The sequence below is a fragment of the Pithys albifrons genome, chromosome 11 (assembly GCF_047495875.1).
Source record: "Pithys albifrons albifrons isolate INPA30051 chromosome 11, PitAlb_v1, whole genome shotgun sequence".
Taxonomy (NCBI): Eukaryota; Metazoa; Chordata; class Aves; order Passeriformes; family Thamnophilidae; genus Pithys; species Pithys albifrons.
Genome location: NC_092468.1, coordinates 11550146 through 11570856, shown reverse-complemented (window position 1 = coordinate 11570856; position 20711 = coordinate 11550146). Strand labels below are relative to the sequence as shown.

The following is a 20711-nucleotide window of genomic DNA, read 5'->3' as shown; positions in this document are numbered from 1 at the left end:
TTTCTTGCAGGAAAGGAGGACAGTGAACCAAAAAGAGGTCTGTGAAGCCCAAGCGTCTTTATGGAGGACAGGTTTGAGCTCAAGTATTTGTTTAGCTCAGATAACTCTGCACAGGGCCCTAACCCAGCCAGCCTGGTTTGCCTCCTTTCCCAAGGCAGGGCATGGGCTCTGCAGTGGGGGCACGGTGGTTGTGCTGCTCGAGGGGTCTCCAGGACAGCACACAACAGTTTGCATTTTTTTTTATGCTATCGTGAATGTATCTTGCACAACACTGCAAATATTGGTAGAAGGTCTTGTTACATGGGATGGAAGTATTTTATAGATGAAAAGAAACTAAACCCACAAAGTCACTGAATACCTGGGCAAATGCTGGATTTTGAGTTGTGAACTGACCCAACTGAAGTAAATGTACAGGTCTTCCTTGCTAATGTTTTCTTCCAACTGGCATTTAAGAACCCTTATTTTATGGTCTGAAGGGGACAGGATCAAATACGCCTTTCTAGAGCATTTAATGTCTGTAGAGCAAGAAAAACACAAGTTACCATGTTTGCTCCAGTATTTGTTCGGTCTAGAAGTATCTAAAACCCCTAACTTGGTCGTCCCTATAAGCCTTGTTTTGCTCAGCGTGGCGGGGCCGAGGTGCGAGGGCAGATCCGGTCCGGCCCTTCTGAGCGCCGGCCGCGGCGCGGCCTGTCGGCTCAGCGGCCCGGGCGCAGCCAGCGCGTTGCCGCGGGCAGGGTGTGTCGGTGCAGGTGTTTCTGTCCGTGCACTCAGGCCCGGCCCGGGCGCAGCGCGGGCTCCAGCGGGGCGGGAGCGGCACCGGGACTCGAACCCGCGGCCCCGCCACTCACCCGCGCCCGGCGGCGCGTCCCGGTCGGCCCCGCCCTTCCGCCCCGCCCCCCCGCGCTCCGCGCCGCGGATTGGCGGGCGCTGTGTGTACACACACGGGCCCGAGCCAATGGCGCGAGGCGGGCGCTGACGTCACGCGGCGCGGCGGCCAATGGGCGCGGGCGGCCGGCAGACGCCGCCAAGCTTGTGCGGGGGAGCCGCACCGGGGCGCGGGCGGGGCCGGGCCGGGCGCTGCTGCCGCCGCTGCCGCCACGCACCGGGGCCCGGCGACGCCGGCTCCGGGGCCTCCTCCCAGCGCCGGGGCGCGGCCCGGCCCGGCCCAGCGGCGTCGTCGGCTGGCGCGGCGCGGCTGCATCGCTCCCCGCCGCGGCGGCTGCCAAGGCACCGTCGCCGTCTCGTCTCCTCCGCGCCGCCGTCTGGGCCCGGCCCGCGCCGCCGCCGCCTTTCCCTCCTTCCCTGGCCGGGCTTGCGGGTGAGCGAGACGCGGGAGGCGGGTGTGTAGGCCCGGAGAGTGGGGGTGCAGCGCGGTGGTTCCGCCATCAGCCGCCGCCCCCGCCCCGGGGCCACGGGCAGCTCTCCCCGCCCGAGCAGAGCCGCCCCGGGGCCGCCGCTCGCCGGGAGAGCGCCCCGTGAGCCGGTGCCGACACCTGCGGGCGGGCCCAGGCGCGGTGACAGCCGGGGCACCTCCTGCACCGCGGGAGCGGCGGCCGGACCGGGCCGGGGCTGTGCGGGGCCAGAGGGATCGGCCGGGCCGGGGCTGTGCGGGGCCAGCAGGGACCGGCCGGGTCCCGGCCCTGCCCCCGTGCCGGGAGTTGGGGCCGGGCCGGGGCTGACCCGCCGGGCTGACCGGGACTGGGTCAGTCCGGCACAACAACTCAAACTGCCCCGACTGCCTGTGCTGGGAGTTGCAGGCCTGCCCTGGCCCGGCTGGACCCGGGCAAACCCCGCCTGCTGCAACTGCGAATGCAAACAATGGGAGGAAAATACGGAATAAGCGAACTTCCTTGAAATGTGGGGGGAGCCGCAGGGGAGAGCGCGCTCCCTCCAGAGTAAAGGGGGGATGCCGGGCTGGGTGTCAGCCTGTGCTGCTCTCCCCCCGGGAGAGGACTTGGGGTTTCATTTTCTCTGTAAATTCTTGATTTGACAGAGAAAATGAATAGTTTAAATTGATATGATTTATAATGCTGTGTAATTTTTTTTAAATTGCTACTTGGTCATTTTTCGTAATTTGGAAATCAGTTCAATTATTTGTGTGACTCGTCGTTAATACTTCCAATAGCTGACTTTTTTCAACTGCTATCACTGATGTAAACAGCAAAGTATTGGACGTTGTGTGGTGGTGTAACAAATTGCGACTTGATGCAATCTTTGAGTAAAAAATAATTTTATGCTAGTAAAAATAGCAACTGTTAGAAATGAATGCATTTTTCTCATTTTCTTTACCCTTCCCAAACTAACTATAGTTCATTTGATTATATATATCCTTATATACTTGATAATATATATCCCGTCATACAAAAAACATATGATCTGTATATGTGGGGCAAGGGCTCCTGAGATGAGCAGTGCTACAGGACAAACACCGAGCTGTACTTCACAGCCCATATTTGTCCTCAAAGATGTTTTGTGTGCAGTGAAGTGCTGAATTTCAGGAACTTCTGTTCAAAATAACATGTAGGGTGCTAACTACGGCACTTTTAAAAAGTCATGGAAGAGTAAGAAGTTTCCATTATAGTAAAGAAAGTACTTAGAAGGAGAGGTTGTCATAAGAAAGAAAGAAAAAGCCAAATTCTCCTCTTTTGAAAAGGTTCTTATTGTGAAGTGAGTCTAGTACCTCTAGAAGAGGTCAAATTATTTAGTTCCGTACTAGGGGAAAAATGAAAATTACTGAATATTAACAAGATTGTCTCATGAGTGAATTTAAGAGTGATCTTATTTCACTGTCAAATTATTGGGCTTTCTTTTAACCACTTCCTCTTTGTACAAAAATCACCTTTGCAGCCCAACAAAAAGAAGCCGTTTGACTTGTACTGCACTGATGTGGCTCTCCAGTGCAAAGGGGACAATCCAGCTTGGTGCCAGGCAGGTGCTGCTGGCAGGGGGGGCAGGAGAATTCTTTATCTCCTCTTGTCTATGCTGACACCACTACAGGGCCTCTGGTGCCTCGGGATGTATTCCTGAGAACCTTCCCAGGGAAGAGCTTTTAGCGGCTTTGGTTAAACTTACTGGTACAGGTTTAGCAAAAAAATAGGAACCCAAATTCCAGCATTACATCCCCTTCAAAGGTTTGTTGTGTTTTTGGGTTTAAATGTGCAGCCCTTGTCACTGTGCCTTTGCAAGCTGAGTGTGAACCTTTAAAAGCAGGAGAAGAACAGCGACTTGCCATGGCCTGGCAAGGGCAGCTGCTGCAGCCAAACTGGGTACATGGTAATATTTAAACATCTGCATCCTAATGTGGAGCAGAATGAGTTCTGGTTATAGCCAGCCTAATTCACTTCCTGGAATTTCATTTCTTCTGGTATACTACCTTAAAATAGTGTTCTTGGGTTGTCTTTATTAAGTGACAGTTTCTTAAATTGTTTGTTTTTTCTGTGTAATTTGGAGTGTAGTGGGTAAGACTTTCTCCTCTATTTTTAACTCCTAATGAAGCAATCTTAAAACAGGGAAAATAACCTGTCTGGTCTGGTGCAAGGAAATACGCTTGTGGATTTTTTTGCATATGAAGCCAAGAAGCCGTGGAATCAGACAGGTTTATCCCCAAACTTTAGGTATTAGGTGAAAAACAATCCCAAAGTCCTGGTGTGGTAATAATATATATACTTTGTCAGAACTGAAAGCATAAATGCCTTTTGCATGATCTGAGAAACTCGGTATATGAAGGAAATACTGTAACAGGTGCAGGTGTGGTAGGGAGTGAGTGACAGTTTTAAGCCAGCTTCCTGGATTGACTTTTTATGTGTGCCTTGTAACATCCAGTAGCAGAATGAAATGAATTCTTTTTTTCCTTATTTGTTCTGTAGACTGCAGCTCTTTTGAAAGAAGCTGAGGCAGCAGTAAGTGTTCTTACTTCCATAGTTTTGTTAAAGGAGCTTCTTTGCTCCTTGGTCTGATTTCCTGTGTGCGGTGATAGTTTCCAATAAAGGTCTTTACAGAGTGTTCAACTTCACTTTTCTACTTTTCAATATTTAAACATAAAAAGCAATCTAAACAAATCAAACTGCAGGCCTACTATAGCTATATATACTATATATGTTAATATATGCCTAATAATGTATATGTTCATGTATTTGCATCAGTAGAATTGCAGCAAAAGCACAGCTTTTTAGAATATCACACTTCTAGTGAAATACAGAATAGTAAAATTAAATTAAAAGAGATGATGTTTGGAAATAATTCTAGATCCAGCTATTCACTTAGTACTGTTGAAGAAACTTTGCTTTTCAGAACACAGTTTGCAAAATCCACAGCCTGCTGAAGCCACTTTTGGAAATATTTGTCTTTACTGAAACCTGTAGAAACTCAGACTTTTGCATGACTAACTTGGTAATAAAATAATGCTTCATCCAGCTCACATCTAGAGCTGGCTGTCACAGCTGAGTCTGGAACTAAGCTGGGAAAAGATGAGTGAGTTTGTTAAATTACTTGGTTGCGAACTGCAGCAATTCAGGTGTTGGCACAGTTTCATTCTTTCTGACTTGATGATAATCTTTAAAAGAGAAGTAGAAGGCAACTTCACACTGTGAACTTCCCAAATCACTTAAGCACGAATTCTTCAGAGGTATCACTGAGGGCACTGTCAGAATTGTCACAGCACTGTGACCTTCCTGTTCTACAGTCCTTAGAATGTTTGATAGACATTGAACTGACAGGTTTTTCACAAAACTTCTGAACCTGCTGTAAGTTAACATAACTTCTACAAATAATCCACCTTAAAAAGGTGACATTCCTTTTCTTTTAACTGGTTTCTCACTAATTCAGTCAGTGAGATGTGCCCTGACTACCAGGTTTTACATAAACAGTAGTAAGAAGAAGCAGTGATGGTAGTTGAGACTGTACTTCCATTCCTGGATTCCTTTCCAACAGTGAGTGTATGTCCAAAACATGGAATATTTGTTAATATTTGTAGACCAAAATCCATTTGCAAATGTAATTCTGGTCTTGCAGCTTAATTTATTTTTTCCTGTGGAGGGTAGGGTATGCTCCTCTGTTTGGCAAGTCAGGTTTCTCCTGTTCCATCAGGTTCCTGTTGCTGCCAGATTTGCCCTGGTTTGGATGAGGATACAGATAATTCAGCTGTGTTAGGGCCTCCTCAGTCCTTTTGTTCCGCAGTCCCTCACCAACCTCTGCTGGGTGTCTGGAAGGCCTGGCAGGGTGTATGGGAAGGGTGCTTTGATAGGAACCCAGAATCCATTTCCCCGTGGGTGGTGTTAGCAGGTGTGTTGTGTGAGAGTGGGGGAACGTTTTCGTTTACTGTTCTGTTACTGTGAATTTCAGATAGAGATGGAAGTGGAAAAAAGTAAATACGGTCACCTGTTCAGGAAGGAATTGGCAGGTTGTGACAGGCACTCACTCTCTTGAAGGCTCTGAAATTTTAGTGAGTGTAGAGGAATTCTTCAGCTTGGTAGCAGCTGTTACATTTTTGGGGGGGCGTTACAATCTGAAAGCAAATGTATCAGTGTTTGCTCCCTGAAGCTTGTCAGTGCCAATGCCCCAACAGATCAGGAGTCGCTTGTGGCCCAGTGCTCATCCAGGTGTTACGGTGGTACCCTGGCCAATAATTGTGGGGAGATTGGGAACTGCAAGTGAAAGTGAGCCCATGTCCTCAGAGTGCAATAAAAAACCTTCATGTGTGTGTGCTCTCCATTTCTTGGAAGGAAGGGGTTGGGTAACTTTTCCTTTTGTTACAAACTTGACCTTGAGACTTGAGAAACACAAGCAATGCGTTGCTCTTCTCTGAAATGTGCAATCAAGTTGTCATAAACTTCTGTTTATTTAAAATTCAACTTACAATTCCAAATACATTTGAGCAATTTTTTTTTTAAATCAGTAACTTCTTACATACAGCTGGTAAAGTTTCAAGCTGTGTATTGATTTGGTATAGCAGCAGGCTTCTTTCTGTCAATAGCAAATTGTTCATCCTGCTTCTTGCTGTACCAGAAATTGGGAAAGCTGTGATCTGAAGACATAATACCCCTCTTCTTCCTGGTAGAGTAATCTTTATATGAACAAGCCATATCCAACCTTTTGTGACCTTTCAAGCCAGAAGTAAATTTTGAGGAGATCATAAATGTGTTTTTTTTCAAATGGAATCACGATGTGGTTCTGAAAACCAGACTGAACTGGTCAATCAGCTGTTAGTCCTGAGGGTTGGTCCTGTCCTGTGCACAGCCTTGGTGGCCCTTGGATCTGTCAGTGGGTTGCAGCCTATGGAAAACTTTCTTCTACCCCCTTTCATCCCTCTTGTTGAAATTCTGACAGTGTGAGAACTGAAGTGGCTCACTGAGAGGTCGGGTGGGAATGGGAGTTGTTGAGACTGTGTAGCCTGGGGAAGGAAGGGGAAGTGGAAGGAGTGGGTAAAGGTGGCAGATCCCTTTCAGCAATGTTAGCAAGAGTGGAATATTGGAGCAGTGCAACATGTCTCATGAAACTGTGTCCTTCAGGTGTTTTGCAGGCTGCAGTCAGTATTGGTGAGCTTGTGCATCACTGGAAAAATCCTCTTTTGCCTTTGGGCTGAATTATAACTACAGAAGCATGAGAAGTTTTGTGACTATTCAGTGAATACTGTCGTAATCTTTAATCCATGCAAGAATAGAGTTAATAATGGCTTTAAACTAGAGCAAAGCTTCTAGCAAATTAGAAGGAAAATGTAAGAAATAGCTACTAAGTCTCCTCATCATCAAGTTTTTTATCACTATGTAACTTGGTGATCTTTAATTAAATGCAAATGTAAAATTATTTTCAGTTCACTGGATGTTAAGATCCTTCCAGCTGTGAGGTGTAGACAAAAGTGTGTCTCTACAGGGAGGTTCCACTGTTCTATGCATTTGTCAAAGTACTGGTAACTCTGGAAATTTTAAAATCTCAAAATTAAAGCTCATTACAAGACCAGATTAATATCTAGAGCACTGTCTGATGTAACATACAGTATATGAGCTGGTGGTAGCAAGAAATTTGCGTGAAGTCTTGGTTGTCAAAAAGATGCTGTTTTCAGCTGAGCTTAATTGAAAACCAAGCTGGTGTATTAATGGCAATGCACAAACCTTCTTACCAAGGTATTGCACATTCATATAGATCACTTCATTTTTTTCAAATGTCAATCCTTTGCAAAAATGGAATTTCTTGAGACAAAAATGTGTTTGTTAAAATACAGTGTGCTCTTTACTGTGAAAGGAAGTTGTACCTGCCTCCTGCCACTGAAGCAGTGGAGTCCCAAATGTTGTGCCCAGTATAGTCAGCTGTGGACTAGAACCCCAGTGAGAGAACAAGGATAAGCTTGTAGAGCAGATTGGCTCCTTAAAAAACAGCAGCTAAATTTCTGGTAATTCCAAATGTATCTGTGCTGATGAAAGTTTTATGTAAAACTCAAAAAGATAATATTTTAGATCATTTGTTTTAAGTGCTGCATGAATGTTTCCCACTTTTCTGATATCAGGCCCTATGTACTTTATCTGGAATGAGTGAGCTGGTTTGGGGAATTAAAAGAGCCTTCAGTGGTTCAGGTACTTGGAAGTTATTCCACATGTTTAATGTAATGTTCTCTTTATTTGGGCAATAAGGAACGTGCTCCAACTCACTGATTTTGAATCAGCCATGAGTGCTGCTGCTGTTCTTAGACAGTTTACTGCTGGTACTGGCACAACACTGAGCATGTCTAAGAACAGGCCTAAGAAACTGAGTCCCTTGAGGGAAGGAGGATCCAGTTCTAGGTTGCTGAATCTGGAATGTGGCACTGCCAGGGCTGGACAGGCAACACAACTTGAGACTCAGCAGTGCAGTTGAGTGCAGGGAGATTTTGGGCACTTTCAGCCAGGGGAGAGTTTGAATCCAGCTTTGGATTTTATTGCTGTGTCACATGTTCTTGTCACTTGTACATCCACTCAGACCTGTATTTGTCCCTAGTCTTCTGCTAGGGATGCAAAATCTGTAATTTAGATTTCAGAAATTTGCTAACAAAGTTACATTTCTGTTCTGTGAGATACCAATAAATTAATCTGACTTGTACATACAGATATTTTCACTAAAATAGGTCTTCTTTAATTTTCAATTTCTTCAAAAAGGAGTTGGATATTGAATTTTATTTATCAGAACAAGATGGGGAGACACTTCCTGTGAGCAGTTGTAGTTCTAATAAGTACTTCGTAATTTTGAAATTTTGCTGGTCTGACAACTGAGACACAATGAGGCAGCATATGTGTAACAGGTGGTCTGAGCCATGTAGATGCTGTGCATAAATTAGTGGTTTAAAACTGATTAATACTTCTGTCTTCTGAAATCAGCCTTGTAGTACCATAGCTTGAAAGTACTATGGAGAGGGGTGTGAGGAATATAAATTAATTTCTAGTGAAAAGGCTCCTGCTGTACAGGTTTCTTTTTCTTGAAATTGATCAGACTTTCCTCTTGGCTGACTCAGTTATTTGGAATAATTTTCATAATTTTCTTGATCAAGTAAATGGAAAACAGCTGTCCTTGGTGATGGTAAAAATCATTCTGGGATACTAAGATATCTCTTTTTTATGTGTTCCATGGAGAGTTTATATCATAACAATTTAGATAATTAACACAGATAGTTGTCTTCACTTGTATATGTTTAGTACTGATGTAATACTTATATAAATGACATTTTATGTTGTGAACTGTCCTCTGGCACTGAGAAGTATCTTGGCATGGTGAAGGTCTGTGTGAAGGTCTGATTGTGAAGTCCTGATAATTTGAGAAGGGAAACCAGGATGAGTTTGGTAGATCTTAATTTCCAGGGACAGAAAACGGACTGTTCTGGTATGGAACTTTATTCTCTTCTACTATCAGGTTTTACCCAGTATGTGTGTCTTATGGGGGCAATTAAAAAATAAGACTGTGGACCATGGGAAATAAACATAAGAAGGATTGTAATGTTCTTCTGCAGATAACTCTTTTCTGTTTTGCATTGTTTCTTGCACTGGTATTTGGCTTCAGTGTCACAGAAACTTTACAATAGATCTGGCTTTTAACTTGTAATGCGAACAGGTACAAATAAACAGTTTTGTTGTAGCTAGAGCTTGATTATCTGGGCTTTTGTAAATTCAGTGCTGAAACTGACTTTTTAATGTCATGGCATAAGTGATTAGGAAACAAACTCAAAGTTTACAAAGTCAGACAAGTTGATTGGCTCCTTTTACTACTGTACGTGACCAAAAGGGAGAATTATGGATTATAAATCAAGGCTTAGATTATGAAGGGACAATCTTAGTTCAGATAAAGCACTCTTTGTGTCTCATGCTTTGGGCTCTGAACCTGTCTTTATGCAGCTTCATTTCCGTAGGAACCAGCTGAAGAACAAAAAAGGTTGAGTTTTCTGTTTATCTGTGTCTCTGGTGCAAGCACAGGCAGCAACTGGGGGTGAAGGGAATCTCCATTTTGAGGCCATCTGTGTCGGTTCTTTTGTCTGAACCTGACAAGAGGTCATGGCAGATGGTGGGGTCACAAAGTCTGGCTGCTCGAGCTTGACAAAATGTGTTCATAAACTGGAAGAATACCAACTGTTCCTACTGGCTGAGGAGCATTGTGGCAAAGGACTGTAAGAGCTTATGGACAATACCTTCTGGATGACTAAGCTTGACAGCAAATAACTTGTCTAAGATAAACCTGGTTTGCGTATCTGTAAATGGGTTAAAACTGCTTAGCAAATGTGTTCTTAACCGTGTTTTATTTGAGTAAACTACTTGAAAAGGCTCTTAAAGAAAGAGGTCAAAAAGGATTGTGAATTTTGGCCAGAGCTCTAGATGATGTGTTTGGAGAGTGTGTGTATCAGGTTGAGAAAGGTGGAAAAAGAACAAACACAAAGATCATAACTTTCAGATGCAATGCAAAAATTCAGTATTTGCTGTGACCTCTGTGGCTTCTCTGACTCTTCAGGTTTCAGAATTGCTGCACAGATCAAGTGGCCCCTTTCCCCAGGCTGTGAATAGATATCTCTCAGTAGTACATTCTCTTAAGCCAGAGAAAAATTATTCTTGTTTTCTTGGATGTTTTGTTGTAAAAGTAAAATGTACAAGTTTTCACAGGAGAATGTCTTATTAGAATTGCGTGGTGTTCACATGGAGGAGCAACTGCTTAATTAGGGCTGCAATAAATGGAGGCATTGAGGGTTGAATACAACTCATTCAGCAGGGGATGGAGGACACCTCTATGTTGAGTAAAATGGTTTTCCACTAACATGGCTAAATAAGCCAAGAAATGCATAGAAACAGCCTAGAATTTAATGTTCTCCTGGGTTGTCCAAAGCTGCTGGTGCTGGTGGAGTCTCCTTAACTGTGCACACACTGAGACATTCCTGGCACTTTCCTCCAAGGGAGGGGAAGGCACTGCCCCTTCTCAGTCTTGGTGTAGGTTAAAATGCAGAGGAAGGGCATGGATCTCACCCTGCTCTTGGGCTGGGGAGTTCTGCTGTGGGTGGTGGTGACTCATATTGGTGACTAGTTTAGGTATCTCCCTAATTTTGCTGAATTGTTTCCACACTTGAAGGTGTGAACAGTTCTCACTCTCTTACACATCCAAGTGCAGTTCGAGTGTCTTTTAGAGTTCATTTTTTAACTGCAGATAATCATAAAATATTTTTGAAGTACTTAAACACTTTGTCAAGTTAATTCTATCTTTAAAATGGTTTGTGCTGCCAGCATTTATTGTAACTTTTCTTCTGTTTTCTGTAAGACTTCTGGAAGTTTTCATTTAAAAAATAGGTCAGTTTTAAGTATTTTTTGGTATACCAGAATTATTGTCTTTTACTGGAATTCTGGTACTATAATTCTAATTAGTCAGGTTTAATAAAAAAGCCTGAAAATATTGAAAAGATGAGTTTGAACTGCAGTGTTTTTTCTTGCATGTTTCTTAAAAATGATGAATATTTTCTGTATATATGCATTTCATTAAAACCTTTCTCTGTTGGTGGTGGCTAAAGACATAATGGAGAGAAATAATTCACTTCCCTTTTATTAGATAATCTGCATTAGATGCAAAAGATTGCATGGCTTTCCTTAAAAACTATAATAATGGTAGGAGATGCTTTGCTAGCACACTAAGTTAGAGCTCTGTGTGTAGAATTTCATCCCTGCCTGTTCCAAGCAACATGCATTTCTAGTATCCATGCAGAGCCTGACTATCAAAAAACGTGGTTTCAGCTAAGATATTTCATTAACTTTCTTACAGGATGTTCATTTTAAAGATTCAGTGAAGATGAAAAGGGATATCTTATGGTTTTACGAAATATAAAGCAGGACTATCTGACATGACGGCTAAAAATGTAAGTATAACTCTGCAACGTGTATTACTTTCTGTATTGGCATGTTGGAGTCACTTCTGGCCTTCAGAACTGTGTGGACAAATATGAGAAATCAAAACCCATGTCTGATTTTTGTATACCGCAAATCTTCTGCAGCATTTTGATAAATTTAAACTAGTTAGATGCGCTTTAAGGATGTGGAGTTTACTCAGCTGTAGGTCAGATGGATAAGTGAGACAATGCTTTTTGTTGTTTCCTTATTGAGCCTTTTGGCTCCCTTCCAACTTGAGATACTCTGAGTCTGTGATTCTTCTGGCATTGCTCCAAACTCATCTGAGAGCTGCTCATTCTGTTGAATCTTCTGACCTTTGCACTGCTGCAAAATCTTCTACTGAGCTGAAGTGTCAAAACTCAAGAAAGAACAGAAAGGCTGCATAGTTTCTTTACTAATATCAGTACACTTTTGGTTTGTAGAAGACTGGGGGTGTTCCCGTTTCTTGCTTGCTGCATTATCAAGCCTGTAGTTTGGTGTTGAGAGGCTGTTTGACTCCCCTGACCCAAGTTCTGAGGATACATATGAAGTGTCCAACATCCTGACCTTAATTTTCTGCCTAATTAGCTGTGCTTCCTCAGGTACACAATTTGTATAGAGAACAGTTCTGATTAAGCTTGGTGATCAGTGAGTATGACTTGTGCCTTGGACAGTTGGCCTGTTGACTGACTGCCTCTGACAGGGCATCCTGCAGTCTGCGGAAATCTGAACAGCTTTGGGAACCAGCACCTCTGAAGACGTTCCCCATGATAACAGTGCAGGCAGTGTAGGGTGGTGCTCTGTTCAGTAACTGCAAAAGCTTTTGTGCATGTTGGGTTGCTTTGGTGCCAGGGGCATAGTTTGGATAAATTAATTCTCAACTATCAGAGGTTTCTGCTGCTTTATTAATAGCTTCATGTGGTGTGTAGTCCCAGGCTTTCTTTCAGGTGTCAGACGGTTCACTTTGTGATTCAGGCTCACCAAGGCAGAAGATGAATTGATGTGTGTATGCAAAGCCCTTTGACTTACTATTTCATAGGTCATATTCAACTCTAGTATAAATAAGTAATGCTGCTATTGTATGTAGAACAGCTGCACAAATCCAGATTATTTGTGGTTTTGGCCTTCTGTTCGATGCAGTCAAAGGATAAATACCAATCCCAATAAAATGGCTGGAGTGTTGTGTGATGGAGTCAGGGTGGCATAGTCTGGAAGGGGTCTCAGGAGGGCATCTCTTGGGTGCTTTGGGTAAAGCTCCTTGACACAGGAACCCAGTTGGTTGGTGCTTTGTTCAGGGTTCTGGGTTTTGAAAGTCTCCAAGGACAGACATGAACCTTCAGTCTGGGCAAGGTATTCTTGTGCTGAATATGGAAATAAGGTTTTGCAAGGCTATGACTACTTTATAGAAGAGATGTTTTATTGGTATGTATGCTTTGAAATTTTGCATGTGTCCTAGTTACAGGGGCCAGGACCAGTTTATCACTGTGTGGGTGTAACCAAAGTGGTGTATCTACACCCTCTGTGTAATATCTGATGAACTGTTAATGGATCGTTTGCAGCAGCTGCCCAGAGCACACCTGACCCCTCCGGCTGGGTGTTAAAGGACCCTGTGAGACAGGGCAGTGTTTCTGTCTTCCCACCAATGACTCAGCTGTGATAACTCCCCTCTGGGGAGGCATCAGCATCTTCACACCAGCCTGAGGGGTCATGTCTGCTAATGGGCCATTGGGGACTGGCACAACAGGAGCTGTGATGACCTCGGCCATCAAATATTCCAAAAATATCCCAGGGCTCACAGAGTTAAATCACCCATAGTGAAACTCCTGGCCCTGGGGGAGGTACTGGGCACTCCCACCTGAACCTGAGCATGTATAATCTTGGGGCTTGGGGACTTCTGGTAGCACTTGTCAGATCCAGAAGAGGACCAGAACCTGAACAGGACTGCCCTGCCACTCTCAACAAGACTGCAGCCATTACTTTGGCAGAACTGTGACCATCATCCTCACCAGCACGTTTCCTTTCCTCTTACTTTGCACTTAGGGGGACCAGATGGGGCTCAGCACAGGGACTAACAGACACTGTTCTGGTCCTGTCCCAGGGTGCTGGGTTATACATCTGCCTTTGTGGGTTAAAATCACTTTTCTGTGTATCATTGTATTTATTGTAATCTTTTTAGTAAATTGTAATCACTTTTGAGCTGGGCTCATTTTTCCCAATGGTTTACTTTTAAACCAACACAGCATATGAGACTTAGGCAAATTAGTTAGGTACCTAATATTTATGGATTTATTTTTAAAAAATAATCAATTACTGTGGTGCAGGTGAATGTAGGACTCATTTTTCATGTTAACCTGTAAAAATGGTGGTCATGTGTTTTCCGTCCTTATTTGTAGCACTTCTTCAGGTTTTCCCAACCTCTGTTAGTTAGAACTGCCCACTCAGGGTAAAAGTGTCAGCCCTGGTGTCTTCTGATGTTGTTAGAAGGCCTGACAATGCATCTGAATTTTCAGAGTTTGGGGATTTACCGTATGTCTGTGGGTTTCTGCAGCTCAAATCCTGTTTCAAATGTAAGGCTAGTGTTTATTTGTTTTATTGTCAGAAATGGTTTATGATCTGCAGAGTGAGGTGAGGGAGAGAGCTTTTCTATGAAAGTATTTCCATCTTTTTTTCCTTTATGTTAAAGCATCAAGGAAAGGGAACTTTAAAGTACTGGAATTTGGGCATCTTCCTGAAAACTGTTAAAGGACACATATCTTTCATCAAACCTGTACATGCTGGGAAGCTGCCACCTCTGTGTTCTGAAATCATTGCCCCCAGCTGGGACACAGTTTGTGCTCCTCCTGCGTCACTGTCAAGTGCAGTGAGCTCAGGCTAAAGTGTCCTTTCATCTCATGCAATAACCTGTGGTGAACAAGCTCTCCAAGGACGCTTGTGTTCCAAGCACATGCCAGGATGTTTCCATGGATTGAGTGTGTATGCAAGATCAATGACATTCCCCATCATGGTTTTCCTTCCTAACTTCTTGAGTACAAGATTGGAAAATTATCAAGACAGGCAAGATTGGAAAATGATCAAGACAGGCTCACTGTTCATTTTCTTTAAATGCATGACACTTTCTACTATCTTCTTGTGGAAAATTGTTTGCGGGTAATTTGGCCTTCTCTGGAAAACTAATCCAACCAAAGCACCTACAAATAATAAAATGTTGAGTAAAAGTTCCAGATTCTCTTGGAGATGAGATGTTTATGTGCTTACCATATACATTGTACTCCGATGTAATTCTAATCATCCTGTCCAACTGGGTTATTTCAGTCTTTGCCTGTATTGTAAAATGCGATTTTCTTGCCTGTTTTGTACTCCATTCCCATCTGTCCTTCAGGTAAGAAGGCATCAAAACGGTATTGAGAAATGGAGAAAACAATGAGCAAATACTCATGATAAACTTTAGAACCAAATAAATAATATGACTCAAGCAGATTTTTTGAATAAGGCTGTGAGTGTTGATTGTTAGATCTGAATTTTTATACATGTGAAGTTATTTGTGTCTGCTTCTTAGAGAGTGGTTGTCTTGTCATAGATGAGATCAGTTAGATGATGACAGTTCTTCTTTCACATGTCACTGTAGAAGAAAGTTTAACTGCTGAAGTTGGTCAAGGAGACTTGCCCTTAACTATCTCAAGCAGTAGAGAAGGCTGGTAAGCTACAAGAGCTTGTTGTGATTCTCTTTTCCATTCCCCTCATCCCATTTGGACACTTATTCACCTGATAGGAAAGGTGTAAATAACTCAGTGAAACTATTTAATAGTAGGCAAAGGCCTGCCAAGTGCTTTTTTCTTAATCTTCCTTCCGTGGCCAGGTTCATCTGCACATGGACAGGAGGAGCAGTCCTGCCATTCCCAGTAATCCAGACACTCTGGGGCCCTGTTACAGAGCAGAAATATCATGAGTGGTACAAAAACGAACAAATTATACAAACTAAACAGTTCGTTTAGGAGGGGTTAAATTGCAAGATCCCAAAAGCAGTGGGTGGTACAGTCTCCAGAGAGCAACATGGCCTGGGACCTCTCTAGCAGTGAGACAGAATGCTATAAAAGTCTTGCTCTGCTGCACTATTGTGATATTGCATCACACATTGCTACTTCTGAGGGCTTAGTTATGGTCACTGTTCTGTAGGAGAAGCCAGTTCCTTTGGATTTGGCATATTTAAGTTCTCACAAAATTCAAGTTTCTTTTCAAGCTCTTCTAAACTCAGGTACAAAGATTATAAATGTGAGAAAAGTGCTACTGTGTATTGAATGCTCTTTATAAATGTGCTATTAGAACCATTATAATGAAAGTAATATATTTCTATGCTAACTGAAATTCTGCTGTAATTTTATGTCATTTGGATCACTAAAGTACAACATACACACAAAAACCCCCTCAAGTACTTTGTTGTATTTCCTTAAATATTGATTCAGGTAAATAATCGAAATGTTTCAGAGAATTAAATGTAAATGTTGGGATTTTTATTCTGATACTGCGTATGTGCATCATCTTCAGTGTTTAATTGCAGCACTGATGTGAATCAGTAGGGAGATGTACAGTTGTAAATCCAGAGCTGAATGTTCAGTCGCGAACAAATTGCAGTGGTGTCTCTGAGGATGTTCATTGTAATTCTTATCCCTTCTCTTGGGAGGAATTGAGGCCCTTTTATCTAACATGATATTTATCCCTGTGGACCCCTGTTCTTTCTTGGAATTTAAAATTTCTCCCATTTGTGTTCCTCTGCTTCTTGCAGGGGCAGGGCCCTGGGGAGAGGCTGGTGCTGTTTGTGCAGGGGCAGCAGTAGCGATCCGGGAGTGCAGCAATTCCCCTTGGAATGGCCTTCCAGTGCCTCGCACTGTGCAACTGCCAACCTTTCCAAGCTCTGAACATCTCAAAAACACATTTGCCATGTCAGGAACCACAGTAGCCTCTTGCCCAAGAGCTTTCCTTGTGCTCAAGCACCTGGAGCAAAAATACCAGAGTGCTTCAGTTTTCCGTGTGGCTGCGCTACCAGATTGGCACAGGAGAGGGTTTGCATTTGATTTCACGCCTTCCTTGCCTTGCCCTGCTCCAGTGTGGGCGCTCCTTCCCAGACCTACCACATTCCTGCTGGGCCACTGCCACTGCTGGGAAACAGCCCAGGACATGGACAGGGAACACGGGACACACGGGGAGATGGGCAGGGAACACGGGACACACCTGCTGCCAACAGCCACAACACCTGGGCTGCCCCTTGGAAACGGGAGAGCCTCCCTGGCTGTGCCAGGAAAGAGGGAAGAGCAAGTCCGGTAGGAACAGTGTTTGAGATGAACTGAGGGACTGCAGGAGCATCTCGGGATTGGTGCAGAAGCACCTGACGTGGCTCCTTCAGGCAGTGCCCCAGTCAGAGCAGGGCAGCAACAGTTCATCTTTGCACATGTCTCCTCACGGGGAAAAAGTCTTCCTATAAGTCGTTTCAAGAGAGTCTCTCACAGTGCTGTGTGCAGATTTTCCCCTGCAAAAATGACTTGCTGAATACAAGTTCCCTAGCACAACTGAGCCATGGAATGCTTATAGTAGGGATTTTTTATTCCTTGGAGTTTTAGTTACTGTTTAATTTGCCTAAAATTAAATGATGTTCTAATTTGAGATCATTAAAATTCCACAAGTGACTCTGGTAGCATGGGTGCCATTATAGCTATATACATCTGTAAAATAAAACAAATAGTTGATCCTTGATTGTATGGTTGTTTTCTTTTAACTTGGATACTGGAACCCTTTGGCCCACTTACTTACAAAAGTACTCAAAATTTATAATGTTTTAAAAAGATATTTTGTGCTATTTAGTTTAATTGCCTCCTGCTCCAATGGAGCTCGGTCCTTCAGTGCTTCTCACAGCTTGGAAGCAAAACAAAATTCTTTGTTGGACAGTGGTTACTCAGGTGGTGTGAGCATAATGTGCTGAAACTGCAAAATACCTTACCATTACTTGCTGCTGGTGGGCCATCCCTTGCTATGGGTTATGAGGGACTTTCCCTCTCTTCCCTCCCTCCTGCAGTAGCTGTGGTCTTGCATTTTTCTGAAGCTGTACCTTTCTGTGCTTTGTGTACATGCCAGAATCTGAGCTGCACCATTCTGTGTAGGGTACAAGTTCTCCATGTGTGTGGTAACTTACCCTCAGGGTAAGCCAGTTAATCTCTGAAGGCCGGGGGATGTCTCTGAAAGGCATCAAGAGACATCTCAGACCTGCAGACCGTGCAGTTTAATGCTGAGGGTTCTGGACATCAGCAGGTTTGTGCTGCGTTATTGGTGGCAGCTGCTCCACTTGACTTGGAGGGGACAGTGACCTACACAACAGCCAGAATGGGCTGCCTGGGTCATGTAGTGCAGGATCTGAATATTTAGGGGGTGTTTTAGGTAAGAATTTTGTTAAAAATAGAGTTTGTCTTCATATACACACAGTAAATGTTGAATTCTTTGCCTTGAATCTCATGTTCTTAGACTGCTGTCTGTAGGATTATGGTGGTTCATAATGCAGAACAGATTATTTTCATAATACTGTTAGTTGCATAGAAAGATTGATAATATTTTAAGACTTCTAAAATGTTTTGTTCAGGTTGGTGTGACTTCCACAAATGGAGACTTGAAAGGATTTATAGATCAGAACCAGAGTCCAACAAAAGGTAAGAGAACTCTAATTGTATACATAGAAAAGAAGCATACATTAAAACTTATTTCACTGTGTATAGTTGATTCACATTTGGGAGACTCAGAATTTCATTGGTAGATGTTTTAGTACTGATGTGTAAGTGTCAATAGAAAAGATTGGAAGATCTTTAGATTTTCAGAGGGGAAAAAAGAGCGTAGTGAAAGTAATTAAAGGATAAAATAAGTACTTTTTTCATGCCTTGATGGTGAATAATATGCTGAATTTTCTGATTTCTACTCCACCCTTAAAGTTCCCAGACTCTGTTGTCAAAATGGCAGAGAAGGTTAAGCATGACTTCATGCTTTTAAATGTTCAGCACAATTATATTTTGTCCTGTCCTGTTTCATCTTAGGACTTTTAGATTAATCACTTTTGACTCAAAACCAGTTTATGATCAGTCATAACAGCTATAGTATTCCAGTAAAATAAAACTGCAACCACGTATCTATATTAAAAAACTTGAGTATTTACAATTCAGGAAACACGTCAATCAATCTTTCTTGCAGAATGTTGCAGACTGGTTGCAGGCCTCTGAGAATTATTTATTGTGCACTGATGAGATAATTGCCCTTTGTGCTTCGTTATTTTGTGATTATTGTGTCATGGTGCTAGGGAAAAGACTAAAATAAGTGCAACATTTTCAAATAATTTCTGAGAGATAAGCAATGGATTTGTTCAGAAAATAATTGAATAACTTTATAAAGTGTAGGGCAGTATTGTTATTAGTAATATCTCAGTGATCCTTATCGTGTTCTTTATCAGATTTTGCCTCTGGGAGGATGGATGTATTATTTATCTCAATTTTCATATATTTTCTATAATACTATGATTAGTGATTTTTTTTAACCTTGAGATAAAATTAAAAATCGCTGACATCTCTTTTGAGATGTAACATCTTGTTCACAATACCTTACTCTTAAAGAATCAAATATTCTGTAGAAGCTGAGAAAACATGTACAGATACAGCCACTATCTGACCTGTCTCTTACTTTCAGTCTGAAGTATCCTTTACTTATTTATTTTGGCATGTCCACTGTTGAACTCTGGAAATTAAGGAAGGGGGCAGAAACTCTAAACAGCCATTCAGATCCATTATATCTTGTCCTGGCTTTGTGAGCTTCCTAATGAAGACAGCTTTTATTATTTTATCCATTATTTAAGTTAAATCATTTGCTATAGTAAAAATAAAGGCAATTTTTATTGCTACATATCTGGGCCTATCTATAATGTACCTTCATAGTATTCTTAGACTGAGGTGTGATGGATTTATGGTACGTTCAAGGACAAAGAAGAGAGGCCATTTGCTCAAATAAGGATCTTCTTGAAAGCATCAGGTTTCAAGTGCTAGAAATTTTGGCTTTTAGAAGTTGCATTTAATAATTTTTTTCCTGAAAAAAATAATTCTGATACATGTTTATATGTTATTTGCCTCTAGCACAAAGATACTAATTTAGTACCAGTATTGCATTAAAGGGGCATTTCAGATTCCAGTGCTGAGCCATGAGCCCATAGAAAATTCCTTGCAAAATCTCTTCCTTTTTATTAATGAACTCTGATCTTTTATCATACTGTGAGATCTGTTGTGTAACCCTCAGTTTACTGGGTTTAATTTTGAAAAATGCTGGACTGCTCTAGGCAAACCCACTGCCCTGCCACTTTGCCCCACAGCAGCAGAGTGCAGCCTGGAACCTGGACTGGGCTGATCCAGACTGCGGGAGGGTGTCCTGAGACACCCAGTAAGCTCGTTCTGTACTCACAGACAGCTGCAGTCCTGGGCTGTTGCATTAGCATAAGAGTTATGTTAAGGAAATTTTCTGTCTTTGTGTCACTTAAAGTGCATAATCAAAATAGGTAATCATAGCAAGTGACCCTCGCACTCCTAAACTAGTTCCTCTGCTTTTCTTCCGTTCATAGGTTTAACTTTCAAATTCTCTTTTCTCAACTAGTTTTTCCCCTGGACCATCTGAAGCAGTTGGTCTGTTACTGTTGTTGCAGAGTTTGATCAGGCTCCACTTTTACCTTTCCCACCACTACCTTTAGTGTCCAAGCACAACCTCTGGCTATTTTCCTGGTTGATCTCCCACAGGAGAGGTGAATGCTCTCAGATTGCTTAGGTATTGCCATCTAATCTGTGTGTCTTAAAGTACTGGTCACTTCTGCTGATTTTAAATATGAATTAATGTTCCCAAATAGGTTGACAGGTTGTTTGGCTTATTTATGGGTCAGTTTTTTTATCATTTCCTGTGTTAGTGAATAGTGTTGTCTTCTTGCTGCAGATTTTTTTGATTCAGATTTTTTAGAATACTTTCAGTACTTTTTTATTCCTTGTATAGATGATGTCTGGGGAAAAGAAGCATTTGTAGTACCCAGTGTACAGATTTACCATGGGATTTGATGTTTTAAATGAAATGATTGCAGAATCAAAGCACATACATCCAAATTTGTAATCCTCACCTGCCCTCTGTGCTTCCACTTGGGTGTCTGCAGCTTTGAGGACCCCCGGCTGCTTTACACAGTCCCAGGGCTGCCCGATCTGCTGAGTGCTGAAGTTGCCTGGGTGCGAAGGCTGTAATAAAATTAAGGTTTGCAATGAAGTATTATTTGGAAAATCATTTGGAAAATCTTGATCGGCCCCTCCAGTT

The 20711-nt window shown here is 42.6% G+C and overlaps 1 protein-coding gene across 2 annotated transcripts in view; it reads left to right on the top strand.

The window, feature by feature from the left end:
- The first annotated feature begins 1027 nt into the window (after nt 1–1027).
- Nucleotides 1028–20711, top strand: part of TFDP2 (transcription factor Dp-2) — a 46267-nt gene continuing 26583 nt past the window's right edge. Inside the window, exons 1-3 of one of the 2 annotated variants that reach the window (XM_071566116.1) lie at nt 1028–1321; nt 11251–11344; nt 17977–18043. In XM_071566116.1, coding sequence (XP_071422217.1) covers nt 11330–11344; nt 17977–18043 — 82 coding nt within the window. In that variant the 5' untranslated portion in view covers nt 1028–1321; nt 11251–11329. The remainder of the gene's footprint in view (nt 1322–11250; nt 11345–17976; nt 18044–20711) is intronic. The other variant, XM_071566115.1, reaches the window with a different exon arrangement.